General features: G+C 32.6%; 5 protein-coding genes and 1 non-coding gene across 6 annotated transcripts; 5 read left to right on the top strand and 1 right to left on the bottom strand.

Moving 5' to 3' along the window:
• Positions 1–402: 402 nt before the first annotated feature.
• Bma-dhs-29 (Uncharacterized protein) lies at positions 403–3,999 on the top strand (the record flags this gene model as incomplete). The annotated part of the gene is made up of 8 exons (XM_001898302.2): positions 403–588; positions 1,129–1,252; positions 1,499–1,614; positions 2,097–2,203; positions 2,491–2,640; positions 2,866–2,982; positions 3,345–3,522; positions 3,760–3,999. The coding sequence occupies 8 exons, from the start codon at positions 403–405 to the stop codon at positions 3,997–3,999; spliced, it is 1,218 nt and encodes a 405-aa protein (XP_001898337.2).
• Positions 4,000–5,027: 1,028 nt separating this feature from the next.
• Bm3654 (oxidoreductase, short chain dehydrogenase/reductase family protein) lies at positions 5,028–5,794 on the top strand (the record flags this gene model as incomplete). The annotated part of the gene is made up of 2 exons (XM_043082652.1): positions 5,028–5,099; positions 5,522–5,794. The coding sequence occupies 2 exons, from the start codon at positions 5,028–5,030 to the stop codon at positions 5,792–5,794; spliced, it is 345 nt and encodes a 114-aa protein (XP_042938586.1).
• Positions 5,795–6,167: 373 nt separating this feature from the next.
• Positions 6,168–6,444, bottom strand: Bm873. Its single transcript, XR_006228224.1, has one exon. It is a non-coding gene; the product is annotated as an Unclassified non-coding RNA Bm873 (non-coding RNA).
• A 1,500-nt stretch (positions 6,445–7,944) lies between these two features.
• Bm4734 (zgc:91831, putative) lies at positions 7,945–8,964 on the top strand (the record flags this gene model as incomplete). The annotated part of the gene is made up of 3 exons (XM_001898301.2): positions 7,945–8,043; positions 8,436–8,555; positions 8,845–8,964. The coding sequence occupies 3 exons, from the start codon at positions 7,945–7,947 to the stop codon at positions 8,962–8,964; spliced, it is 339 nt and encodes a 112-aa protein (XP_001898336.1).
• Positions 8,965–9,529: 565 nt separating this feature from the next.
• Positions 9,530–12,061, top strand: Bm16937 (Uncharacterized protein; the record flags this gene model as incomplete). The annotated part of the gene is made up of 8 exons (XM_001898299.2): positions 9,530–9,648; positions 9,775–9,880; positions 9,960–10,086; positions 10,506–10,590; positions 10,811–10,998; positions 11,127–11,274; positions 11,479–11,646; positions 11,899–12,061. 8 exons carry the CDS (start codon positions 9,530–9,532, stop codon positions 12,059–12,061), a joined length of 1,104 nt encoding a protein of 367 aa, XP_001898334.2.
• A 2,013-nt stretch (positions 12,062–14,074) lies between these two features.
• Bma-vps-41 (Vacuolar assembly protein VPS41 homolog, putative) lies at positions 14,075–20,427 on the top strand (the record flags this gene model as incomplete). Its single annotated transcript, XM_043082651.1, has 16 exons — positions 14,075–14,188; positions 14,384–14,500; positions 14,881–15,006; positions 15,469–15,609; positions 15,959–16,024; positions 16,225–16,413; positions 16,489–16,644; positions 16,922–17,101; positions 17,354–17,545; positions 17,906–18,116; positions 18,243–18,445; positions 18,676–18,804; positions 18,896–19,072; positions 19,315–19,536; positions 19,942–20,138; positions 20,241–20,427. 16 exons carry the CDS (start codon positions 14,075–14,077, stop codon positions 20,425–20,427), a joined length of 2,607 nt encoding a protein of 868 aa, XP_042938585.1.
• Between the last annotated feature and the right edge of the window lie 1,531 nt (positions 20,428–21,958).

The raw sequence follows: 21,958 nt of genomic DNA, 5'->3' as shown, positions 1-21,958 counted from the left end.
TAGAAACGGTTGCTGACCTGATTTAGAGAATCGATGATACAAAAAAAAGAGAGAGATGCCGATGTCAACGATGTCAATGACAGCGGTGCAGAATGATGCGACGCAAAGTGAGTCTGCGTTGTGCGCTACGACAGATGACATCTGCATTTTCATTCACATTCAAAATGTCCCCGAAACGATGTGACAAAGAGAAGGGATAAATCTGTCCATTCAATCCTTCTGTCATTGTTGGAGTGAAATCGCCGCAAGTCCCTTATATATTCTCTGTTGTCAACGTCTCTCATTGTTTTTCACTGATTATCAAGAAGGAATGCTGAACGACTTTTGCGCAGTTCTTGTTAATTGAAGGTGTGAAAAATGGCAAAAATTTCCTACAAGGAGAGATTTTACAGTAGTATTGGAATGTTCCTGCATGTACTCTTTGTGGCTGGTCCTTTGGACTTTTGGTACTGGATCAGATCCAGTTTGAAGTCTGTAAATGGACGCACCGTTGTTATCACAGGCGGTGCATCCGGCATTGGTAAACGTTTAGCTGAATTATTAGCCATCCGTTTCGGTGCCAAAGTTGCTATTTTGGATATAAACGAAGTAAGCCATTCTTCATAGCTCTCAACTTGCTGTAATCGCTCTTATAACTAGTGACTTGGCCACAATTAATCCTCCAAGTATTTTGCGATCATTGCTCTGAGACAAAGTACAGATATTAAGGAAAGTACAGATATTAAGGTTGAGATGAAATTTTTACAATTATAATATGCAATGTGTTTTTTTAAATTTTCTTTTAAAAGTCACTCAGTGCTTTCATATTTGCTATTAATGCAAAAAAATCGTGCTATCTCGGCTATTCTTGACTTTTTTTCGCTGGAAGAACAAATTCTTAGTAAACTTGCTGCTTTTTATTTGCGCACATTGTGTCCTCTTTTTTGAGATCAAAATTGAGCTACTCGATAACTGTCGCCTCTACTCGATAGCTGTCACCTAAGGTTATGTCAGCAGACACCTCTCATCATCAGTCATCAGCTAGACATTAATGTCCGTATGACTCATAACAATTTCTCCATGGAACTTACTGGTGAAACTAAAGGAAAGGTAAAGTATAAATGAGCGCTATGTATATATCTATTGTAGCATGGTGCGCAAGAGACAGTGGACAACATTGTTAGAGGTGGCGGTATTGCGCATTGCTGGAGATGTGACATAAGCCAGGTGGAGGAAGTGAACGAATGCGCCCGACAAATTGACCTCACATTTGGTATGGTCTTTGTTTGTTATCGTTGTTTCCGATCTCTGTCTTTACTGTTTCTTTCCCTCAAACAGTACTTTAATTTTGCGTTCTCTCTTACTTCCTGTTCTGTTAACGGATGAACACGGAATATGGAACGCATCGGCGTTTGCAAGAGATATGAGGAGCGCAAGGGAGACAATTCAGTAGATAAAGCATGATAGAGAGCAGTAGATTGAACGATGGTTCTAATCAGGAAATTTCAGTGAATTTCAGGAAATGTCGATATCGTAGTCTGCAATGCGGCCATTTTGTACATTGGAGGAATGCTGGATTTGACGACAGCTCAACTGCAGAACTCGCTCGATGTCAACGTGATGGGCACCATCAATGTTTGTTTATAGACTTTTGTAGAATTTGGAGTTTTTTGAGAATTTGGGACTTGGAGGTGAAGGATGTATAGCAATCGAAGCTGCTAGTCCACTTTACAATTATTTCATGCAGAGTAATGAATTTAAAAAGAAACTTCCAAGAGACATGGATGCAGTCGAAGTATAATACAAATTTGAAGGACTGGGCGCTTATAGCTACGCTACAAGCAAGAAACATATCTCAGTGAGTGTTCGAATAGTTTTAGTATTTCGGTATTTCAGTCCTGGGGACATCCACTTTTTTAACTTTTCTCTTTATTATTAGCGGTGTTCCAGCTACAAACTCTAACAAAAATCATATTTGTGCTAATTACTTACTCTCTTTAAGTAGAACACTGACTGAATTCGAGTGATCATCAAAATATGGTGGATGAAAATGTGGGAAGGAGTGGATGAAGAAAGTGAAATCTAATAATGGATTGGTACTAAGTGCGCCTTTACAGACAATTCGAGCATTTCTTCGTTCGATGGAACAACGAAATGAGGGACAAATAGTTGCAATTTCGTCAATTGCTGGTTTCTGCGGTGAAACGAACGGTATTGCATATTGGTTAGTTAGTAATTATTAAGTTTAAATCAAAGAATATGTGAAATGCACAAGTTTGCATAAAGTATTAGGAAGAAATCACGCAAAAGAAGAGTTCATCTGTTATCTTAATTTTTAGATATTATATGGGACTTTTTATTCGTTGTTTGATCCAAATAATAGTTATTAATCATCTAATTAAGATGATTAATTATAAGCATATATGATCCTTATTCGGAAGCATTTTGTTGACAGTCTACTGGGTATTATCATGTCACTAAATTATTGTTTTATAGTTATTCCATTTATAGCAGTACGAAATTTGCCATTAGAGGTGTAATGCAATGTCTGCAAATGGAAATGAAAGACAAAGGTCTGAATGGTATACGATGCACGACAGTATGTCCGTACTTTACACGAACACCGATGATTCTGAATTTAGGAATGAGACCCACATCCATGTAAGCTTCTCCTTCTTAACATTCTGATATCAAGTGTATCTTCCATCATTTCTAGAAATTTTGACTATTATAGGAATTGTTGTTGCTTATTGTCTGTTTAATTCTTTTGTGAACTTCACCATCTTCATATGATCAGAGGATAAAGACTGAGAGACAAAAACGACAGGTAATACATTTAAGTTTATTGGTGCATAAAGAAATATCATCGATATGATGGTGTTGCAGATGGTTGCCATTCATGTCAGTTGATCGCTGTGCATGCCAAATTGTAGATGCTATTCTGAGGGAGAAAAGTATCGCATTCGTGCCACATTATATTAGTATCATCGCACAATTGAAAGGGTAAATAAATAAATGTTCGAATATTTTTCGTATGCAAATGAACGAAGTTTTGAAATGAATTAAAATTTAAGTACAAAAGTGAGAATATTTCGTTGACATACTTCAATTGAATAAAGAAAGAAATAGAAAAGAAAAAAAAGAAAATATGAGATAGAAGAAAAGTAGTTGGTCGTTTTAATGGATTATTAACGCTTTTGCGATCTTAATGGCGCTAATTGCGACTATGCAGAAAGAATAGAGAAATAGTCTTTCGGTTTCACGAAGACCGTCTGAGTTGTGAGCAGTTCAATTACTTGATATGAATGATAGTCTTAATTATTACTATAAGCTATGCCCATTACACCTTAATTCTGATCGCTCAGGTTGTTATCGGAACGTGTGGAAAATGCCTGTCGAGAATATCTGAACTGTCGATATGAACCACTAAAACATGAAGAAGTGGAAATGAAAGAGATAACGATTGCCAAGAAAACGGATTACTTTAAAAAAATGGACGCTGGCAAGAAATATGTATTTTTTGTCGCTTATCTCATATTAGTGGTAATTTTTCAAAACTTTTAAATTGCTTTTAAATTCATATAGACTTGAGATGATCGCGAATAAAGTGGGTTTTACACACATATTTCATTTTACTATCTCTCCATTTATTTAAAAAAAAAAATAAACTGATAATAAATTTGATGAATCAAGAAAATGAAAAGTCATAATTCCAGTTTTTTTCATCCAAATTCTCCACTTTTAGTTTCTTTTTTTGCTTGATTTTAGCGTTAATTTTAGACCGGTTATTTGATAATGCAAGGTGATGTGCAAAGCATGCTGCAAACACTGGTAATGTTAATCATTTCATCGAATCTCGTGCTAGCAATTTGGGCACTGCATGTTTGTGATCAATTGCAATTCTCGTTTCCTTGTAAATTTCGGTGGTTCATGCAAATTTTCTGTTTTGGTTTCATTTCTTTTCTTCAACTTTATCGTTTTCGATACTCTTCCAGTAATAAAAAAGATTGCATTACATGAAAAAACGCTCCTGTCCGGCTAATACAGATTGAATTATATCTAAAAAAAAGTGAAAATTTACAAACGGATTTTGCTTCTAAAAATTATTCTATGAATCAAATTAGTCAAATTAAAGAGAGAAAAATTCATAATTATTACAAAGTTAAATACTGTTAATTTAAAATAGCATAATAGAAGTGAATTTGGAAAAAAGGCTAAATTCGATTTGTCCACCAAAAAGTCTCGATTATTTTCCGATCATTTCCATTTGCTGTCTAACATACTATGTACGTTTTCTATATTATTCTGTCTTTCAATTATTGTTTGATAAAAAACATATTTTGAGATAGCTTTCCGTATTTCATTTTACCATTTATTCTATACGTCCTGAGGTACTCCAATCGTAACCTCTAAAAGACGACTGCTTCCAGCGGTACTTTTGTCCACTGCGGCATCTATTAATAATGTAAAAAATTGAGGACTTTTTATTTACTATTTATTGAACACCTAAGCATAGCAAGCATGGAGAGTGGTAATCTAATCGATCATTTCACGCCGTACTAACGGATTATACGGAATCGGAAAGGAATTCCTGAAATTCCCCTTATCAATATGCAGCGCAGGATTCCTTTGATAAAGAGAAAAGTAGGGGAAGCTTAGTTCACATTCTTTACGGGTTAAGAAGTTGGAAATAAATATCAGTCATTTCAAGCATCGATCCCGAAAATACTGATGGCTGATGACATGTTGTTGTATTGCTATGCATTCTAACTAAAAGTGTATTAAAATTGAGAAAATTTCAGGAAGGAGCAGAAAAAAGCCATGTCATTCTCGACTCAACCTATTCATTATACCACAGTTTCATGCTTCACTATTAATACAATTTCCTGTCGTACTAACTGTCCCCTGATAGCTTGCTTACTAATGCATCATTTGTTAGTAATAGGCATTTCTTACTGAACATGAATGCCTCTAATCTTTTCAGAACTTTTTAAAAAAAATATCTGAATCCTCGGAATAAAACTTTGAATTTCAAAATTCGAATAGCAATGAACGATTTCTTCAAATCACCTCATCTGATGTGGTGGATTCTCGTACCAGTTGCTCTCTTGATTAATTTTGTAAGCTTATTTTATTTCTGTTTAGTAAAACCTCTTTTCTTATTTTTCAGCATAGATGTTTACTCTTACGACTTTTTTTTAGACTTTAAACGATTATCTTATATTTTTAAAGTCAAACTTTGCTACTACCATCTTTCTGGTAGATAACGATCAAGTGCCGTCCTTTTCTATCAAATCATTTGAAAGCCCTCATTGCACCAGGTATTTGGGAAGTAATAATATTGAGAAAGGTTAGAAAATGATCAAAAAAACAGAATGCGTTTCTTCCCTGAATCACATTTGCAAGTGATATTAGCAAATTCAAAAATTTAGTGCCATGAAATTCTTTGTTGTGAAAGCAAAATAGTCAATGCACAAGAAATGAACGACCCACAAGAAGCTCTTCCTAAATCTCATTTTCTCGTTAATGAAATTCTGTTTAGATGACATGGTATGATGCACATTGGTTCGGTCAGTTCGGTGTGTCAGGAAAATTCTTGGAACTTCTAGGCGTACGTTTCCCATCGTTCTTCATAGCAACCAACTTGTTCGCACTGATAGCACATCTCGGCGAATCAATGTATTCTCTAAAATTGTGCAATCTGCTGCGTATATCACGAAATAATACGTTAAAATGGATGCTGCAAACATTTATTCTTGGTTATCCATCACTACGAATACTTCTAAGTCGTAATGTCATGTCTCGGCATCGTTGACAACTCATATGAACTTTTCATTCTGAGTGATGAGTGATGAAGTTGAAAGTATCTCTTGAAAACTATACTCTTTCTTTTAGTAAAAATAAAATAGAACATATGAATGCTTTTTATAGTTGAATGAAACTCGAAATTTTCAAAAACTTATGACGGAGCTAAGATAACATTACATAAGGGAGCGAAATCAAGAAATCTTGAAATTTGTCGCTTTCTTTCTTTTAAAACAAAACATCACACTGATACACTATGGCATATCGATCTATGCGGAACTGGAACTGATAGTTTAGTCTGATATCTAATCAGACTGATCTGGTATGGCATTTATCTAACTCACCATCTTTAGTTTTTGTAACAGTATTAAAAATCAGAAGTATTATTTCAAAGATATATTTCATCTAAATTACACATCACGACAAAGATCATCGATTTCAGTAAAAAAATTTGTTTGTTTCAGTGAAACTTTTTTGCCTTTGAACTGTTTGGTAAAACTGATAGATTTCGATGTGTCTAGTACCCATTGTCACCTTTTGTCACCACGAATTGTCACCTTTGAGGAGCACTAAATTGATTCCATTGCAAAACAATTATTTGCTATCAACTGCGAGACTCTTTGATAACAGTGAAACTTCTCTTCAACTCATCTCTCTCCTGCAACGAATCAATTTGAACTGATTATTCCACAGTGTCAGTAACATGGACGAGTCACAAGTCACTCAAAAATTGAGGACAATTCTCTCTCTCTCTCTCTCTCTCTCTCTCTCTCTCTCTCTCTCCCTCTCGGAAGCTAACATTATTCGCACTCAGTTCTTCATCAGATCGCCACTGACAAATATGAAACGAATAAATAAAATCAAACAAGACAAGCTTAAAATAAAATAAAAAAAGAGTTCATCTAACTCTTTCAAGTTGAATTCTTATACGGAGGCATTGATTTTTAGATCATGACAAAGTAATAAAAGCCTAAGAATGTTTTCTTCTCAATATCACTAAAAATAATACTACTCTAGATGAAATAGCACATAAAGTCTGTGGCTAAACTCTCGATCTCGAATAGATTTGCAACTTAAACGAGCATTAAAATAGTTGCAGAGATTCCATAAGAATTTCTTACAAGTAATACATGGCATTCTTTAGCTTTTAGCCATTGCATCAATAACTAATAAATCTTTTTGTATTAAAACATGCTTAAAAGAGTAAATCCCTTCAATATTAAGTTTCCCTTCTGTTCTTTAAAATTTCTCTCCCATATTTCTTATCAATTTTTCATATTAAAGATCTGGCACTCATCTTTTGTTGGAACTAAAATCTATTATCGAAATAATCACTATGATTATCATTATGCGAACAAAATCATTTTTATCCAACAGTTTCTATTCTAAGCAATTTTTCAACCATTTAGAAGTAATGGTAAGGTTCATAAATAAAAAGTAAATGCGGTAAATATTTTTTTGAAATGAATTTGAACTGATCATTTTCTAGTGATCGAAATTAAGAAGGGTATCAGTAACATTCTCTTCATTAGAAAGGTCTTGGATAAGAAGAAACTAACTGTATATTTGTGTTTTCTGATTTCAGACCTGTAAAGAACTTCGCTCTCAGACAACTTTCTGCACTTTAACACCTTTAATTCTTGGTTCATGAAGTCCCCTAAGTTAGTACCTGGTTTTTAGCCCACCATCTAACCAAAACAAAGTAATATAAACTCTCAAATTCGGGTTCGAATATTCGGTGCAGCGGTATAAGCAGTAATTCTGAAATAATTTCCAATATATATTTATATATGACTTTAATCACTCGAAGTGATAAGCCACCCAGTAAGCAACTGCAACCGCGGTATGACTCAAACAAGGTGACAGGCTTGTGTTCAGGTTGCAAATAGTTGTATGACCGCCCAGCTTTCAGTTGCTACCTTCTTTTCGGTTCCTCCGGTGCAGTCTACCTGTCAGGTTGTGGGTCTCGAGAAGTGCCGGGACATTTGCTAAGAGTTTTGACTGGGAGGTATTAATTAGATGTAAAGTAGTGCTGTACTTAATATTTACGATATAGTTAGTACATGCGTGAAGCTATTTTGTCAGTTTATTTTGTCTCTTTCAATGCATCTCTTAAACATAGCATTCTTTTCTGAATATTGACACATTAATTTCTCAGGTATGAGTGGTAACATTGGTAGTAATAATAATGATCCGTACAAGGAAGTGGTCCGAGGTGGGTTGAAATTGAAGAAAGGCAAATCAAAATTCAAGAAAAAGGCAAGTTCTGTATTTGAAAGTTTATGACAGTACAGTTCTGAAATAGTGCATTTTTTTAAGCAGTACTTACTAAGGGTGGCATTATTTTTAAATAGGTATTCGTGGAATGATATTGCAAGAGCAGGAAGGTGCTGCGATTTAAGTAATGTCATAAAATAATGCTGTAGAAAGCTTTCTGGATTATCTGTCTTTTAATATTCCGGAGTAAAACTATTGTAATAAATAATAAATAATGGAACCTTTCAGTAGAATGGTATTCTCAAAATAAATGTAATAGAGGATAACCTAAACAGATTCTTCCTGTTATATTTCTTTTATAAGTTTAGTGAAGAAGGCGACTAATAATTTGCCAGTGATTTCTGCTTAATTGCCTAAAATAATCGTATTTTCAGAAGAGAGAAAGTGTTGATCTGAAGAGTATTGATATAACTATCCACAAAGATGTCGATACGACAGTTACATATAAGACACCAGCAGAGATAGCATTTGAGAAGCGGCAGTTGCAAAATCAGGCGAGAATTGTGTTTTCTTGATTTATTCAATTTATTTAACAATTTTTTTTTCAAGTTGCTCAGCTACAGTAGCAAAAACACATGGGAATGTTCGCTGTGATTGGATTTTTCATCTTGTATCACTAAATATTATACATGTTTCTGTAATACAGTGTGTATTACAGAGGCATTTTTAACAAATTTACGGTTTTGCATTTTGTCGCACTTGGTTTCTTAGTTTATGAATCATTTTATTGTTATTTGCAACAGAACAATAACTCTGGAGAATTTAATGTTTATGCTTTTATAGTTCGAACGGCTGGCGAGGAAAGCAGCTGTAAGTCATCGTGAAAAAGTTGAAAAGTTCAATCAACAAATGAGTGAACTAACCGAATTCAACGATATACCAAAAGTTTCATGGACGAAGTGATTACGAATTGCGTGGCAAGACTTGAGAACCAATTTTAGAAGTATTGCTTCCAATACTTTGCTATCTTATTTTATTTTCATCGGACATAATAAAGTTTATAATTATAATTAATTATGTCGTGTAGTTGTATATAATATTCCTGTAACTGTTCATACCGTTCTTTTCAGTCCATTCGTTATTTACAGTGATGATTATTTTTTAATTGATTATCACTCTCTGTTTTGTGCATTTACTTTTCTACTTTTCTTGTTTTCATGTCGTTTTGACTTCTTTCGAATAAATAAATGAATTGATATATTTTATACATGAATGATAACTGGAAATCCATGGTAGCTGTTTAAAATTGTATGTGTATAGAACCATAATTGCAGAGCTTGGTAATTTAGTATAAGTGATGTTTAAAACAGTCGATCATCTTGTAATTATTTTAATTCATTTATAATTATTGTTTTAATCAATTGCATCACGATAACTGGAAGTTTTAGGATCCTAACATAGAAGGCTTTTTTTTTTTAAATTTTAATTTAAAAAGGAAAATTCTGTTTGAGATTGTTATTGAAGTTAAATGAACCAGTCGTTCAAAAGTGAGAAAGTGGTTGCCAAAGCTAATGAAAATGAAGCGTCAACTTCACATGTTGTAAAGGACAAGTTTGTACCATCCTACACATATAGCAGCTGGAGAAGGTATTGCATTGAGTCAGATTTAAATTAAAATATGCAGTTGCAATGCATAGCGGTCAGATAAGATATTAGTAAGATAATTGGAGTGAAATGCTAGAGCTATAATGGAGTAACAAATATCCGTTGCAGGTTGCGTGATGTTTGCCGTACATTGCAAGAAACGCAGGAGATTGTTGCATTTCAACGAAAAAAACTGGATGTACTGTTGGCAAGTGAGGAAGAGTACCGTGAGCTGGTTAGAATTTCTTATTTCGAAAAATTCCGACTCGATATTTTACTTTATCAGGAATGCTTATCCTTAAATGTTATTTAAGGCCGAACGAGTACAGTGCGAAAAAGTTGAACTACAAGCATTGCGAGATTATGTAGAGAAGCAGAAATGTCGTATAATGACGTGTCGTATGAAATTAATTCATTTTAATGACGAAAAATTCCAGAAAGGTGTTTAATTTTTAATAAGATTATTCGTATTACGTATCATTCGTGAGATTAGCTGAAGAATTATCATATTAAAACTGGGCAGTTAGCCAGATCACTTTTTCATTCTTACTGACATCTCAAAACTTTTAAATCGAAGCAGTCCTAATTGAGGAATGAACAGTATTTTAAAACAATTAACAGATATTTGTTGATGTAGGATGATTACAGTGATTTTGTAAGTCGAACTTATTGCAAAAATAAAAAAAAATTTTTTTTCATTTTCTAATCTCTGGTTCAATCAAAAAGTTATTATAAATTTGCCAGAATCACCTCCAGACTATGGAGTAGTTTAAGAGTAATTCTAATAATAATTACTGCTTGCTTACAAATACTTTCTAATCTTTCGTCTTTGCTGAATATTTGCAAGTATGTTGTTACAGATGTAATGACTAATAAACGATCAAACGAAGTTATAAAAATGCAAGAAGATTTATTAAAACGGAAAGCAGCACTTTCTTTGGCAAAGTATGATCTTTGAGAAATTTTTTTGATGAATGATAGTGCAAACTTTAGAAGTTTAAAGTAGGTCAATTTGGCTTGTGATAAACTGTTCCATTAACTTTATAAGTGAAAGAATTAGTTGCTTATTAATAGCTTTGAACAGAATCTGCTTGACACATTAAAAACGCTTACATCCTATAACTTATACATGATATTTTGCGAAATCATTGATATTGTTTATCAGAGATAATTTGCTCTTGATCGCTTCACATCTGGCCTGGCGTCGAAGGAAGATGGTTGATGATCTGATGCATATTTATGTCATTAATTTAAATACATCACCAAAAGCACGTTTGATGCCTTCATCGTGTGCTTGTCATTCGATAGCCTGTATTACTGGTCTTCATCTTCCGGATGCTTTATCTTTTCTTGGTTAATTCTTTAATTTCATGTTAGAGGTACAATAATGTCGCGAAAGAAAATTTGGTGCAAATTAATTTATTTGTTGGAAATTTATTAAGCTATCAAATGATTATAGTCATGTGGTATGTCATTTTTAGGACATTCCGATATAGAAGTAAGTGCTGCTGTAGGGTATGTTGTTCAGACGTTATCCTTACTTTCTCGAATATACAATTTTCCATATCAATACGGCATGTTTTTCTTTGGCTCAAAATCAACAATAAAAGATCCAATACTTGAGGAGACGTAGGTGTTTATGTTTATTTTATTTCTTCAGTTGATCATTAACACTTATTTTTTAATAACTTGCAATTAAACTTTCCTCCAGATATGGATGCCTGGGTTTTTTCATTTCTGTGAATTTATTTGATAGCTGGTATTTGTTTTTGATTGGAAAAACTTAAAAACAAGTGTTATATCGTAGTTCATTAAAAATGTCCATGTATTTAGATATCCTCTGTACGGTATGACACGAAATCGTGAAAAATTTGAAGAAGGCATATCGCTGTTAAATAAAAATATATCGCAGCTTCGTTGGTCATTTGGTATAACCACGAAAAGAGTAGGACGGACTCTGTTTAATTTGCAGGATTTATTGCTGCACATTGTTAGTGGAAGGTGATTTTGTAGAAAAATTGATTTCAATATTTATAGCTAACTGAGGAAGGATTTGGATGAAAATTAAGATAGCTGGTATTGCAGTATTTTTATTTATGAAGAATTAAGATTTTGTGGAATAGGATTGCTTGTGTTGCAAAATTGAAAGTAAGATGGGCAAAGTTATGTATACATAAAACGAAAATGTTCGATAATTTTAATCCAATATAAGAAATGGGAAACGTTGATAATCAGTTATAGTTCACATTTCAGACATGACAGTTCCACGGATCCAGTCCTTCAAATACCGTCAATTAGCTGCAGAAATGTTGGGAATGTAGATATAACTTTGCATAAATGTGCTGAAAGAAATAATGAGTTTAATCAAGAAAACGAATCATCAAAAGTGGATCCTCCAAGCATTTGTAGGTGCTAAATCTGCACCATTATTTGTAGGTACTCATTTTTCTCATTTGTATATGTGCTATTACAATGACAAATCTGCTGGACTATTTGTTGTAAAACAATAATAACCCATTTGCTTTTTTTTTTTTCTGCATTAGGTTTCTTCAGAAAACAGTGAGGAAAACGAGAGGAAAAAATCCCTATAAAAATTCATGTTCTTACATTTTTTTAAAAAATTTTTTGATCTTCTGCAACGTTGAATAATGGTGTTACATCAAGTTAATTTTTTGAAAATTTAGTAGCTAAATTTTCTGAATCTATTGTAATTTTTACAATAACGCATGAAGATTGCATGGATTAAAAATGAATAAAATTAAAATTAAAAATAAATTAAAATTAAAAATATAAAATTTTCTCGAGAAACCTTTACCTAACTTTGTCAAACTGTTTATCTATCTTATGCACTAGTGACTTCTTTAATTTGCACAAAATATTCAAAAATATATTTTCGTATTATTATTATTGGGTAAATAATGCACCGCTATAAATGATTTTTTTTCTGCATTATTTCCAAATACTTTGGAATGGTTAAACTGGTGCATAATATTTATGGATTTATTTCCACTCATTAGTGGTTTGTTTTATTTATCATGTGCAGTGGTCACATTTGCTAGTGCCATACTATTTTTAATCTTTTCCTCTATAGTTATTTAAGAAAGAAAAGTTAGTTCACTGAAATGTCCTTTGTATTTGCATTAGTCTGAGTTACTTTATCTTTTTTAAAATACCTTCCGTAGTTTTTGAATCGAAATGGTTCAGAATAGAAAATGTAATTGTTTTCGACTGTAATACATTGTGTTGAAAACCAAAGCCTGTCACCAAAATTATCAAAAAAAAAAAAATATTAATAAAACTTCACTTCACCGTTCCGCATTAGTTTTGTTATTTGAGTTTTAAAGTATTTTTATTTTATTCTCTCTTCTTAACTATTTTAGGAATAGAACTAACAGTACTAAGATTTTATTTGGATTTGATGTAAAAAAAAAAAAAAAAGCATCTTATTTTCAAGTGATTATGATGACAAGTTGTTAATCAAATTCTCGTGTGAAATTTTCTGTGCCTTATATTTTGAAAAATTCTTTTGTTTAAAAATGAATTAATGTTGCTTATTTTTCTGATCTTTTCTAACTTAATAGCTTCTTTTTCACACACTGTTTGCAGTAGAATAAGGAAATGCCAATAATTGCCAATGTCCATCCATTAATGACGGAAGTAGAAATAAATCATATTCACCTCAAAGTAATTTATATCCAAGGCTCTTATTTGTAGCAATTAAAACAACAAAAAAAAAAAAAAAATGCATATTTTTGCTACTCCTAAAATCTATACTTTTTCTAAGATGGTGACTTCGTTGATAGCTAGTAGTATTTTTATGATGTTATGACGAGGTGAATGTTATCTATCATAGAACAGGTGTGGATTATTTTCTTCCTTACATATGATAATTTTAACAACATTTTCCTTATACATTATAATGCTGTGCTTCTTCACTCAGTATATTTCCTTCATCCTTAATTACTTCCATCCTTCCAATATTTCGCTATGCTCACTTATTGTATGTTAACCAAGTATACATGTATTATTGTTATATACCTGTGTTCTCGTTATGTTTAACTCTTAGGACAATAAAACTTCGCATCACAGCTTTCAATCAGTGTTATTATTGTCGGTCAAAGGTTGTAACCTTTTTTTTTTTTTTTCAAATTTATAAAATCAGATTTAATTTGCTTTTATGATTCGATTTAAAGCTTAAAAATTTATGATTGCAATCGTTACTTATTAGTCTGGGATATATCGTAACCCGATATTTGCTTGTGGAGTGTTAAGAATATTTTGTAATTTAATTTGGAAATCTTGGATTACTAGTATGGGTATGGGACACCGAATGTATTACTGTTATTTGTTATTTGGAAAGATTTCAATTTTTAAATTTATTTCCAGTCATTTCTCTGTCACTGGAAGTTGTAACTCTAGCATCACTCATATGCAAGAACAAATTGACGAGGATGAGAAGAGTGATAGGATGGAATCTGACATCGAGGAAATGTTGCTGGAGCCACGATTCAAATATTCCAGAATTTTGAATAATGTGCCTGGAGTAAGTATCACATGTTGCTGTTCTTAAGAAAAGTAGGGTTTAAGAAATTTGAGGAAAAGATCATTGCTGAATTCTGCAAAAAAATGCAACGAAAGAAACTGAATCCTATAAATTTAAAGTGAATGCGACCAGAGCTTGTAAAGAACCTTATGCAAATGTCTACGGCAAAATGTTTCTTATTGTTGATGTTACCAGATACTGAGAAAGGATATGGCAACTTGTATGGCAATACATGATAAGTTCGCTGCACTGGGTAGTCGTTCCGGAAATGTATATATCATTGATCATTTCGGAAGCTTACATCCAGAAAGTGTTAGCTTTAATTCTTCCGTTCCATGTACCGTATGAATTGCCGAAAAATGAATCGTCAGTCAAATTTCAAAGCAAAAATTCGCAGATTATTTGGCTTATTTGAAATTTTACTTCCATGAAACGAATGCGTCTTATGCATGTCTTTAAAATACATCGGAATTTTCTACTATGAAATTTGTTTCTTTGATAGACAAACTTTATAGGTGTCAGAGCAAAGACTAAACGAAATGTCAGAAATTGCTATTTTTGTAAATATTTGTAAAATTAGAACTACTCGTTCAGGGATTTAAATTTCTGGCTTTTCAAAATAAAGTGAGTTTAGAAGAGAAATTTATGAAAAAAAAAAAAAAAATTAGCATGTTATGCAGTCGTAGATTTAGACAGCACGCCATCATCGATGTCCCGTTACAAAAATATCGATTGATCCGACCGGATCATACTTTGTCAGTTGTTCGCAGGATGCTCGAATCAGTGTTGCAGGAATTACTTCCTTCGAATTTGCTCAAGTATTGTTTAACGAACAATTTTTTTTTTAGTTTTTGCTTACAATATTATTACTTGAAATTTATTAGGATATTGTTTATTTTAAAGCACACTATCTTATATGTCATTTATTAGAGAGGGAGCATTATTTATTTGCAAGTATTTCGAATCCTTAAGAAAAACATAAATAGAGTACATTTTAAGCGGAATTCCTAATTAATTTTAAGAAAATTATCAGTATTGGAAGAACACTAAATCTTTTTCTGAAAATAAAATTAATTTTAAAAGCAGCACGAGAGAGACTTTCAAAATTTTATTTCTTTGTTTAATACTATGATATGGAATGGTAGTAGAATGCTATTGCTGTTAAAGAACATGTGATAACTGTAAAGCACTGGTTAACATATTGGGATATTACTCCCCTTCTGTAAGCAGTACTCTTTAAGTTTAAAACTATATGAGACGCTGTATTGTTGTAATTGCAGATTATAGATTTAAAGATAGCTGCACGATCGGTAGCAATAGATCCGGACTTCACTAAACGTGGTTCAGGTCATATGTTTGTGAGTGGGGAACGGAATTTGTTGCTGCATCACCGAACATTTTTCGGAAATTACAGAGAAAAGGTTGTCGTCTATATGATTATAATTTTCGAAGTACATACTCGTAGGTCATTTTATATGAATTCTGTTTCCTAACAACTGCTCTTTTCCTTTGAATTTTATCGATTGTTGGGGGTACAAATAGTTTTTAACATTATATCAGTAATATTCACTACAACACAATAAGAGTGAGTATCTCAAAACGTATCATTGATTATCATACGGTAGTTTGTGTCCGTGATTGGATCGTACAGTCCTTTCAAAATTCTATTAATTTGTGCAATTCAACATAAATGGTCATTCAAACGAGAAACAAGTACTTTTGCTACTGTTCGTATTTTACTTCAGTTAAATGTAACCTTGCTTTGTTCAGATATTATATGAAGGTATGGACTGTGATGGAATAATTACACAAATTTCTTGGCAAGGTTGTTGCATTGCTTTTACAAATGAAACAGGAACTAGGATATTTGATAAGTAAGTGGTAGATGATTTTCTAGTCTTACTTTATTTATTGAATCTGCAGATGTTAACTATCTTTATATGATTTCAATTATTGATAATGATTGATCAATCGAAGAAAATATCATTTTTCATTAGGTTACTTTAACCTCCTTTTTATTATGACTTTTTGATAAGCTCAAAATTTTGTTTTATTTCCGAAATGCGAACCAGTTAATTGCATTAGTCCAACCTACACATGAAAAACAATCAACATTTGCAATCAAAGTTCGTCCGTCTCACTGTTGGATCAACAATGAAACTCTGGCAATCGGATGGTACGATACTGTTTCCATATGTATGATTATCGGTTCATCTGATTCACAGGCAAGTTTTTACACTTCTTTTTTTCAAGCTTTTAATAAGTTTAGATTTAGCTCTTTTCATAAATTTGTTGTTAAGGTAGTTTCATCCATCGAAAAGAAAGAAGTGGAAGTGCATTATGCTTGGAAATTCGATATGTATATAGCTGATATTTCGTTCACTCTTAGTGATGATAAATCTTGTTTCTGGAAGGAAATAACAGTTTTCGGAATGAAGAAGGCAGCCGTTGAAAATGTGCATTTTTTTTATTTTTTCATGACTTCTTTTCACAATATTTAAAACATCTTATTAGGAGTTTATTTAATTGAGATTTGATAACGTCGTGGTCTTAAATAATCTGTTTTAAAAAAGAGTTAGAATGAATGAAGGAATAACTGCTTCATTTTCTTTCTACCATATTCTAGAAAAAAAGCTTTACTTCTGAGTGAAGAAAATTTGATTTATTGATTAGAGCCTATCTTAAAATGTTTCCGTTGTGATCCATTTGCAAAATATTTTCAAACTTATGCAGAATGAATGTGAGATGGTACTGGCATTATTGGAACCTGAAGATTCAAGCACATTTAGTTTGACCACCGAAGATAGAATTGAAATGTGTACTTGTGATCAGGGCAACCTGACTTTGTTCCATATGTCTTCTGTTCCACATGAAAATGTGTACTTTTTGCTTGGCTGTCAGGAATTCATTGAGGTCAGATTTTTTTTTTAAAAAACAATTTTTCGTTCTTAAATCGATATAGTTTGAAATTGTACAAGGATGACATTGAAGACATTTTGGTTGGTGCATCTGTGAGTAAAAGCATCACAACGATACTAAGCTGCATACTAGTCTTAATAGGATTGTGATTTGATTGATAATATTGTAAACAACTAAACAATTGTGACAGGAACATTGGCTAGAACTAGTTGCTTACAACTATCTGCAGCAAAATAAATGTTAAAGGCTCAACCATGTTCGGCCGATGACCGAGTACGATGGTATTTGGAGAATGACCTGCTTCGTGATGCAATGCAATATGCAAATGAGCACAAAGCTCAACTTGAGCATTTAGATCCTGTCGATATTGGAAAGCGCTATTTGAATTCTCTCACTAAACAGAAACGTTTCGCTGAAGCAGCGGCAAATCTTAAAGCAGTTTGTTTAGAATTTATTACATAATTTTATGAGAATCTCCAATTATGAAAAGTATATTCTTAATTTATAGGATAGTAAAAATTCTTACCAAGTGAATCATTTCATCATTCCACTGTTCTTCCTTTTTTTGTTTTTAATATAGAATAAGACATTCTCTATTAATTTTAGGTTGTTTCCTTATTAGATCATGTATGAATATTCTCTCATAAAAAATTCCATAATTTCAGCTGTTTAGCTACCATTTATTTATGTTTAGTCGATTTGCTCTAGTTTTCATTAATATATCCTTGAGTTTTACAAACAGACATGCGTCCACTTTATTCAATATCATCTGAGCAGTTTGAAAATTTGATTTTTAAGGTCTGTGGACGTCAGAAAGATCTGTGGGAATATTATGTAAATGAATTTGAACAGAATAATGTAGTCCTTCAGTTGGCAAAATATCTCCCAGTAAGGGATCCCCAACTGGAACCGGAATGTTACCAGTGTGTACTGATTGCTGCATTACATAACCATCCAGTTTTGTTTTATAACCTGATCAAAGTTTGGAATCCGGATTTATTCCGAGTAGGTTGGTATCTTAATTACTCATTACTGTCTATTTATGCACATTATGGTTACGGTGAAGTTTTCCGAATAAGGAATGCAGAAGGAAGAAGAACATTCTCACTTCAAATTAAAATTTATAATAGTTTAGGTGCAATAACGGATATGGCAATGAAACGGATTGTACATGATAATGTAAATCCACTATCAGAAAATGATGCCGTAGCTATTTATCGATCACTGGCTCGTCTTTATCTGTATGAACGAAAGTATGATAAAGCTTTGATGCTTTATATTATGTTAAACGATAAAACTGTTTTCCAGGTCATCGAGAAGTATCACCTTTTCGACCTGGTAATTCTTCGATCCTCTGTGTATCAACCATTCTAATTTCATTCGGAAAATTTAATGTTTCTTAAAATACAGCATTGTAGTAATGAATGTTTAGGAATATTCGTGTGTTATTTACCTTATCCCCTCGAAAACTGAATCCTGAGCAGGTTATAAAATCTGACAAATACAAGTCGAGAGTAAAAGGCTAGAACAGATGGCATGGATGCTTGAGTTATATCTTTATGCCGCAGGTTAAGAATGATTTAACAAAACTGATGGCTATCGATACGAATCTGACAATACGATTGCTGATTGAAAATGCCGGAAGTCTTCCAACAAAAACGATTCTAACTCAGCTCGCAATGTACCCAAAATTGCAGGTTTGTTTTTCTCTTATTTTTATGTTTAATTTTTAAAATATTTGAAAAAGCAAAAAATTATAATCATTCAAGACAAAATAACGTATTTCAGTTGGCATATTTGAACACACTATTTGAGAGAAATGAAGGCGAAGAATTTATCGATTTTGCCATAAAACTGTATGCTGAAAATGAACCACAACTTCTTTTACCGTTCCTCCGAAAAACAGCAATCTACGATATAGCAAAAGCCATTGACATCTGTGAAAAAAAGCAATACATCAATGAGGTTTACTGATTTGATGCTTTAATTGTTAGTTTTTAAGTTTTTGATCATCTTGAGAGATAGTACGAATAGTGTTATTGTAGTAATATGACAAAGCTCAATTCACAGGCTAGAGTAAGCAAGTTAAAGCCTGGAGTTAGTTAGCTTGGTATTAGGTCATAGCATAATATCATTACAAATTAGCAGCTTTATCGAGCAAAAACTCTAGCAGGTGATTTTTTTTTTAGCAGTGATATGATTTGCAGATGGTTTATTTGCTGGGAAGAAGTGGAAATCGTATGAAAGCTTTAGATTTACTTGTAAATAAGCTTGGTCGCATTGATAGTGCAATTGACTTTTGTCGCGAAAACGATGATTCCGATTTATGGAATTCACTAGTCGATGCAGCTGTGAAACGACCGGATCATATCATGGAGCTTTTGAATACTGCTGGAAAATATGTTAATCCATTAAATATTATTGAGAAGGTTCTTTTTTTCACTTAAATATGTAGTTTTGCATTTCTCTGACGTAGTATGTATTATCACTATTATTAGTTTTATTCTTAAAATTCAAATCCTTAGTATTTTATGGGAGATATATTATGGAGATGGTTCTCAATTCTCATATAAAAAAGCTCATACACAAAATGGAAACCTGGAATACCTATGTCCAGTTATGTTAGATCAATAGTAAGGGCAGGGCATTAACAACTGGACAACTTTGACGATCACTTCCTATAAATCTGTATTTTATTTTAAGACTTTAGGAGTTAAAAGATGGGCTGCTTCTGTAAGTGAGAAACTGGTCCATTTAGATAATGGTCCGACTTTGAGTATACTAATTCTCAGAATAACATATACTATTTTGTCACAAAATTTTTGAGTTTCCAGATTCCTGAACAGATGAACATCCCTGGTTTACGGAATTTATTGGTAACAATTTTACGTGATTATGAACTACTTGTACAAATGCAACGCGGCTCTTTGCAAGTAACAGAAGCCGACAGTAATCATCTTTTTGCAAAATATTTATCAAATCGTAAATGTTCGACTTTTATCGGTCTCGAGCAATGTTGCATTGTATGCAGGTGAAACAACAATTTCTTCATTGCAAAATTAACACAAATTAAATTTGAAATATCATTGGCCAGTAGGCTTTCTTTTTGTTTCTGCTAGTGAGTCGATTTTAGGATAGCTGTACTGCTAGAACGCGAAAAGTCCACTGACTGCAGACATGCGAATTGTGACATCATTGTTTATGATTGTGGACATTCAGCACACATCCGTTGTATATATGTCCCTCATTCAGATGGACAAACAGTTATGGAGAGTAGATGTCCCATGTGTTATGGGTTGCATTTATATGGAAAACGTTAGCAGGATGAGTTTACATTTTGCGTAGTTTATGGATACTCTTGGAGATAATCCTTCCCAAGAAATCACGTATAAAGAATTTAAAATATTGTGATATCGCTGATAAAACCAAGTCATTCAAAGAGATCAGTTTTATTTACTTATATTGTTGTAAATAAAATGTTTGTATTCTTTTCCCACAGCTAAATTTTGTACTTCAAATATAAGAATTCATTGGATGTTCCTCAACTTTATCTTCCACATATCTAATCAACAATCACACAAAATATTTCGGAATACAAACGCTATTGTTAAGTATTATTTTTCAATCATAAAAAAAGCATAACTGCAAAAGCAATTCTATCATCGGATGGATATAGCAGTCTGATCAGGAAAAGTTAATGACTTATAATTCATTTTCATGCACAATCTTAATACCCGTAAGAGTGTCTTAATAACTACTGCTTGTTGTTAATCGATTATATAAGTCATTTTTGATTTTTCAGCATGGGAGAGATTTTCGAGATGAATTATTAACACGACAGTACATAAAACATGAGTTTCAGTGAACTGAAATCGTATATTATTCGTCAGACAAAAAAAAGTGCAAGAATTTAATGAAAAAATTTGGGAAAGTATGAGTTGAATTTTGCAGATGTAAGGAACCAAAAGAGGAAGGGAATTCCTCTGTTGATGGTGACACATTTGACTCCGAGAAGCTGAAGAAAGAGAATGAGAAGACAAAAACATAAACCTGGGAGAGGTACCTACCTCAGCATCTGTATATGTTTTGTTCCCGGTGTTAAAAACACAGCAAATGCGGTAATTATTTTGCCGTTAAACATAAATACAGACACAGGTCTCAATATTAGAAAAGAATCTTTTAATTTCGACTTTAGAATCATTAATTATTGTCGAAGGTTTTACAATACAAAAAAATTATATTTGGACATTAAGTTAAGCCTGATGAGAAATAAATGTATTAATGTAATTGTACTGTAATAGTCATTACTGATCATGAGACTGGAATGACTCGTAACAGATGGAAATCTGTAAGAATGAAAAAAGTAAATAGTATTCAAAATAAATAAATATATGAGAAAAATACTAAAAGGAAGGGATGGAAAACAGTGTTAGGTAAGCAAGCTGCTGATGGATGACAACCTACCCACACTTAACACAAAATACATTATAACATGAATTCGAACTGAGAGGTGAAATTAACATGAATATGACCTAATCTGTTTGAAATAATAAATAACGATAAGTCTCTTTCTCCCTAGATAAATCATACTACAGAAGTGAAAGAACCATATAGTGTCATTACTATCGCGAGTACTGCACATATTTTTATTGTAAAAGGCAACTCTGGTGCTATGAACATAGTAGAATGATATGTTAATGTTGGATATCACCAATATTTCAGAAAATACAAAGCATGCTAAACTTGCACAGCATGCGATACATAGCATGCTAAACTTATAAACATAAGATAATCCTTATATGGGAAGATAATGCATTTCCAGATATCCCATTCGTTAGCTATTTTTTTCTT

The sequence above is a fragment of the Brugia malayi genome (assembly GCF_000002995.4).
Source record: "Brugia malayi strain FR3 genome assembly, contig: Bm_007, whole genome shotgun sequence".
Lineage (NCBI taxonomy): Eukaryota > Metazoa > Nematoda > Chromadorea > Rhabditida > Onchocercidae > Brugia > Brugia malayi.
The sequence above is the reverse complement of the archived record's forward strand: the minus strand, read 5'-3'. Positions and strand labels throughout refer to the sequence as shown.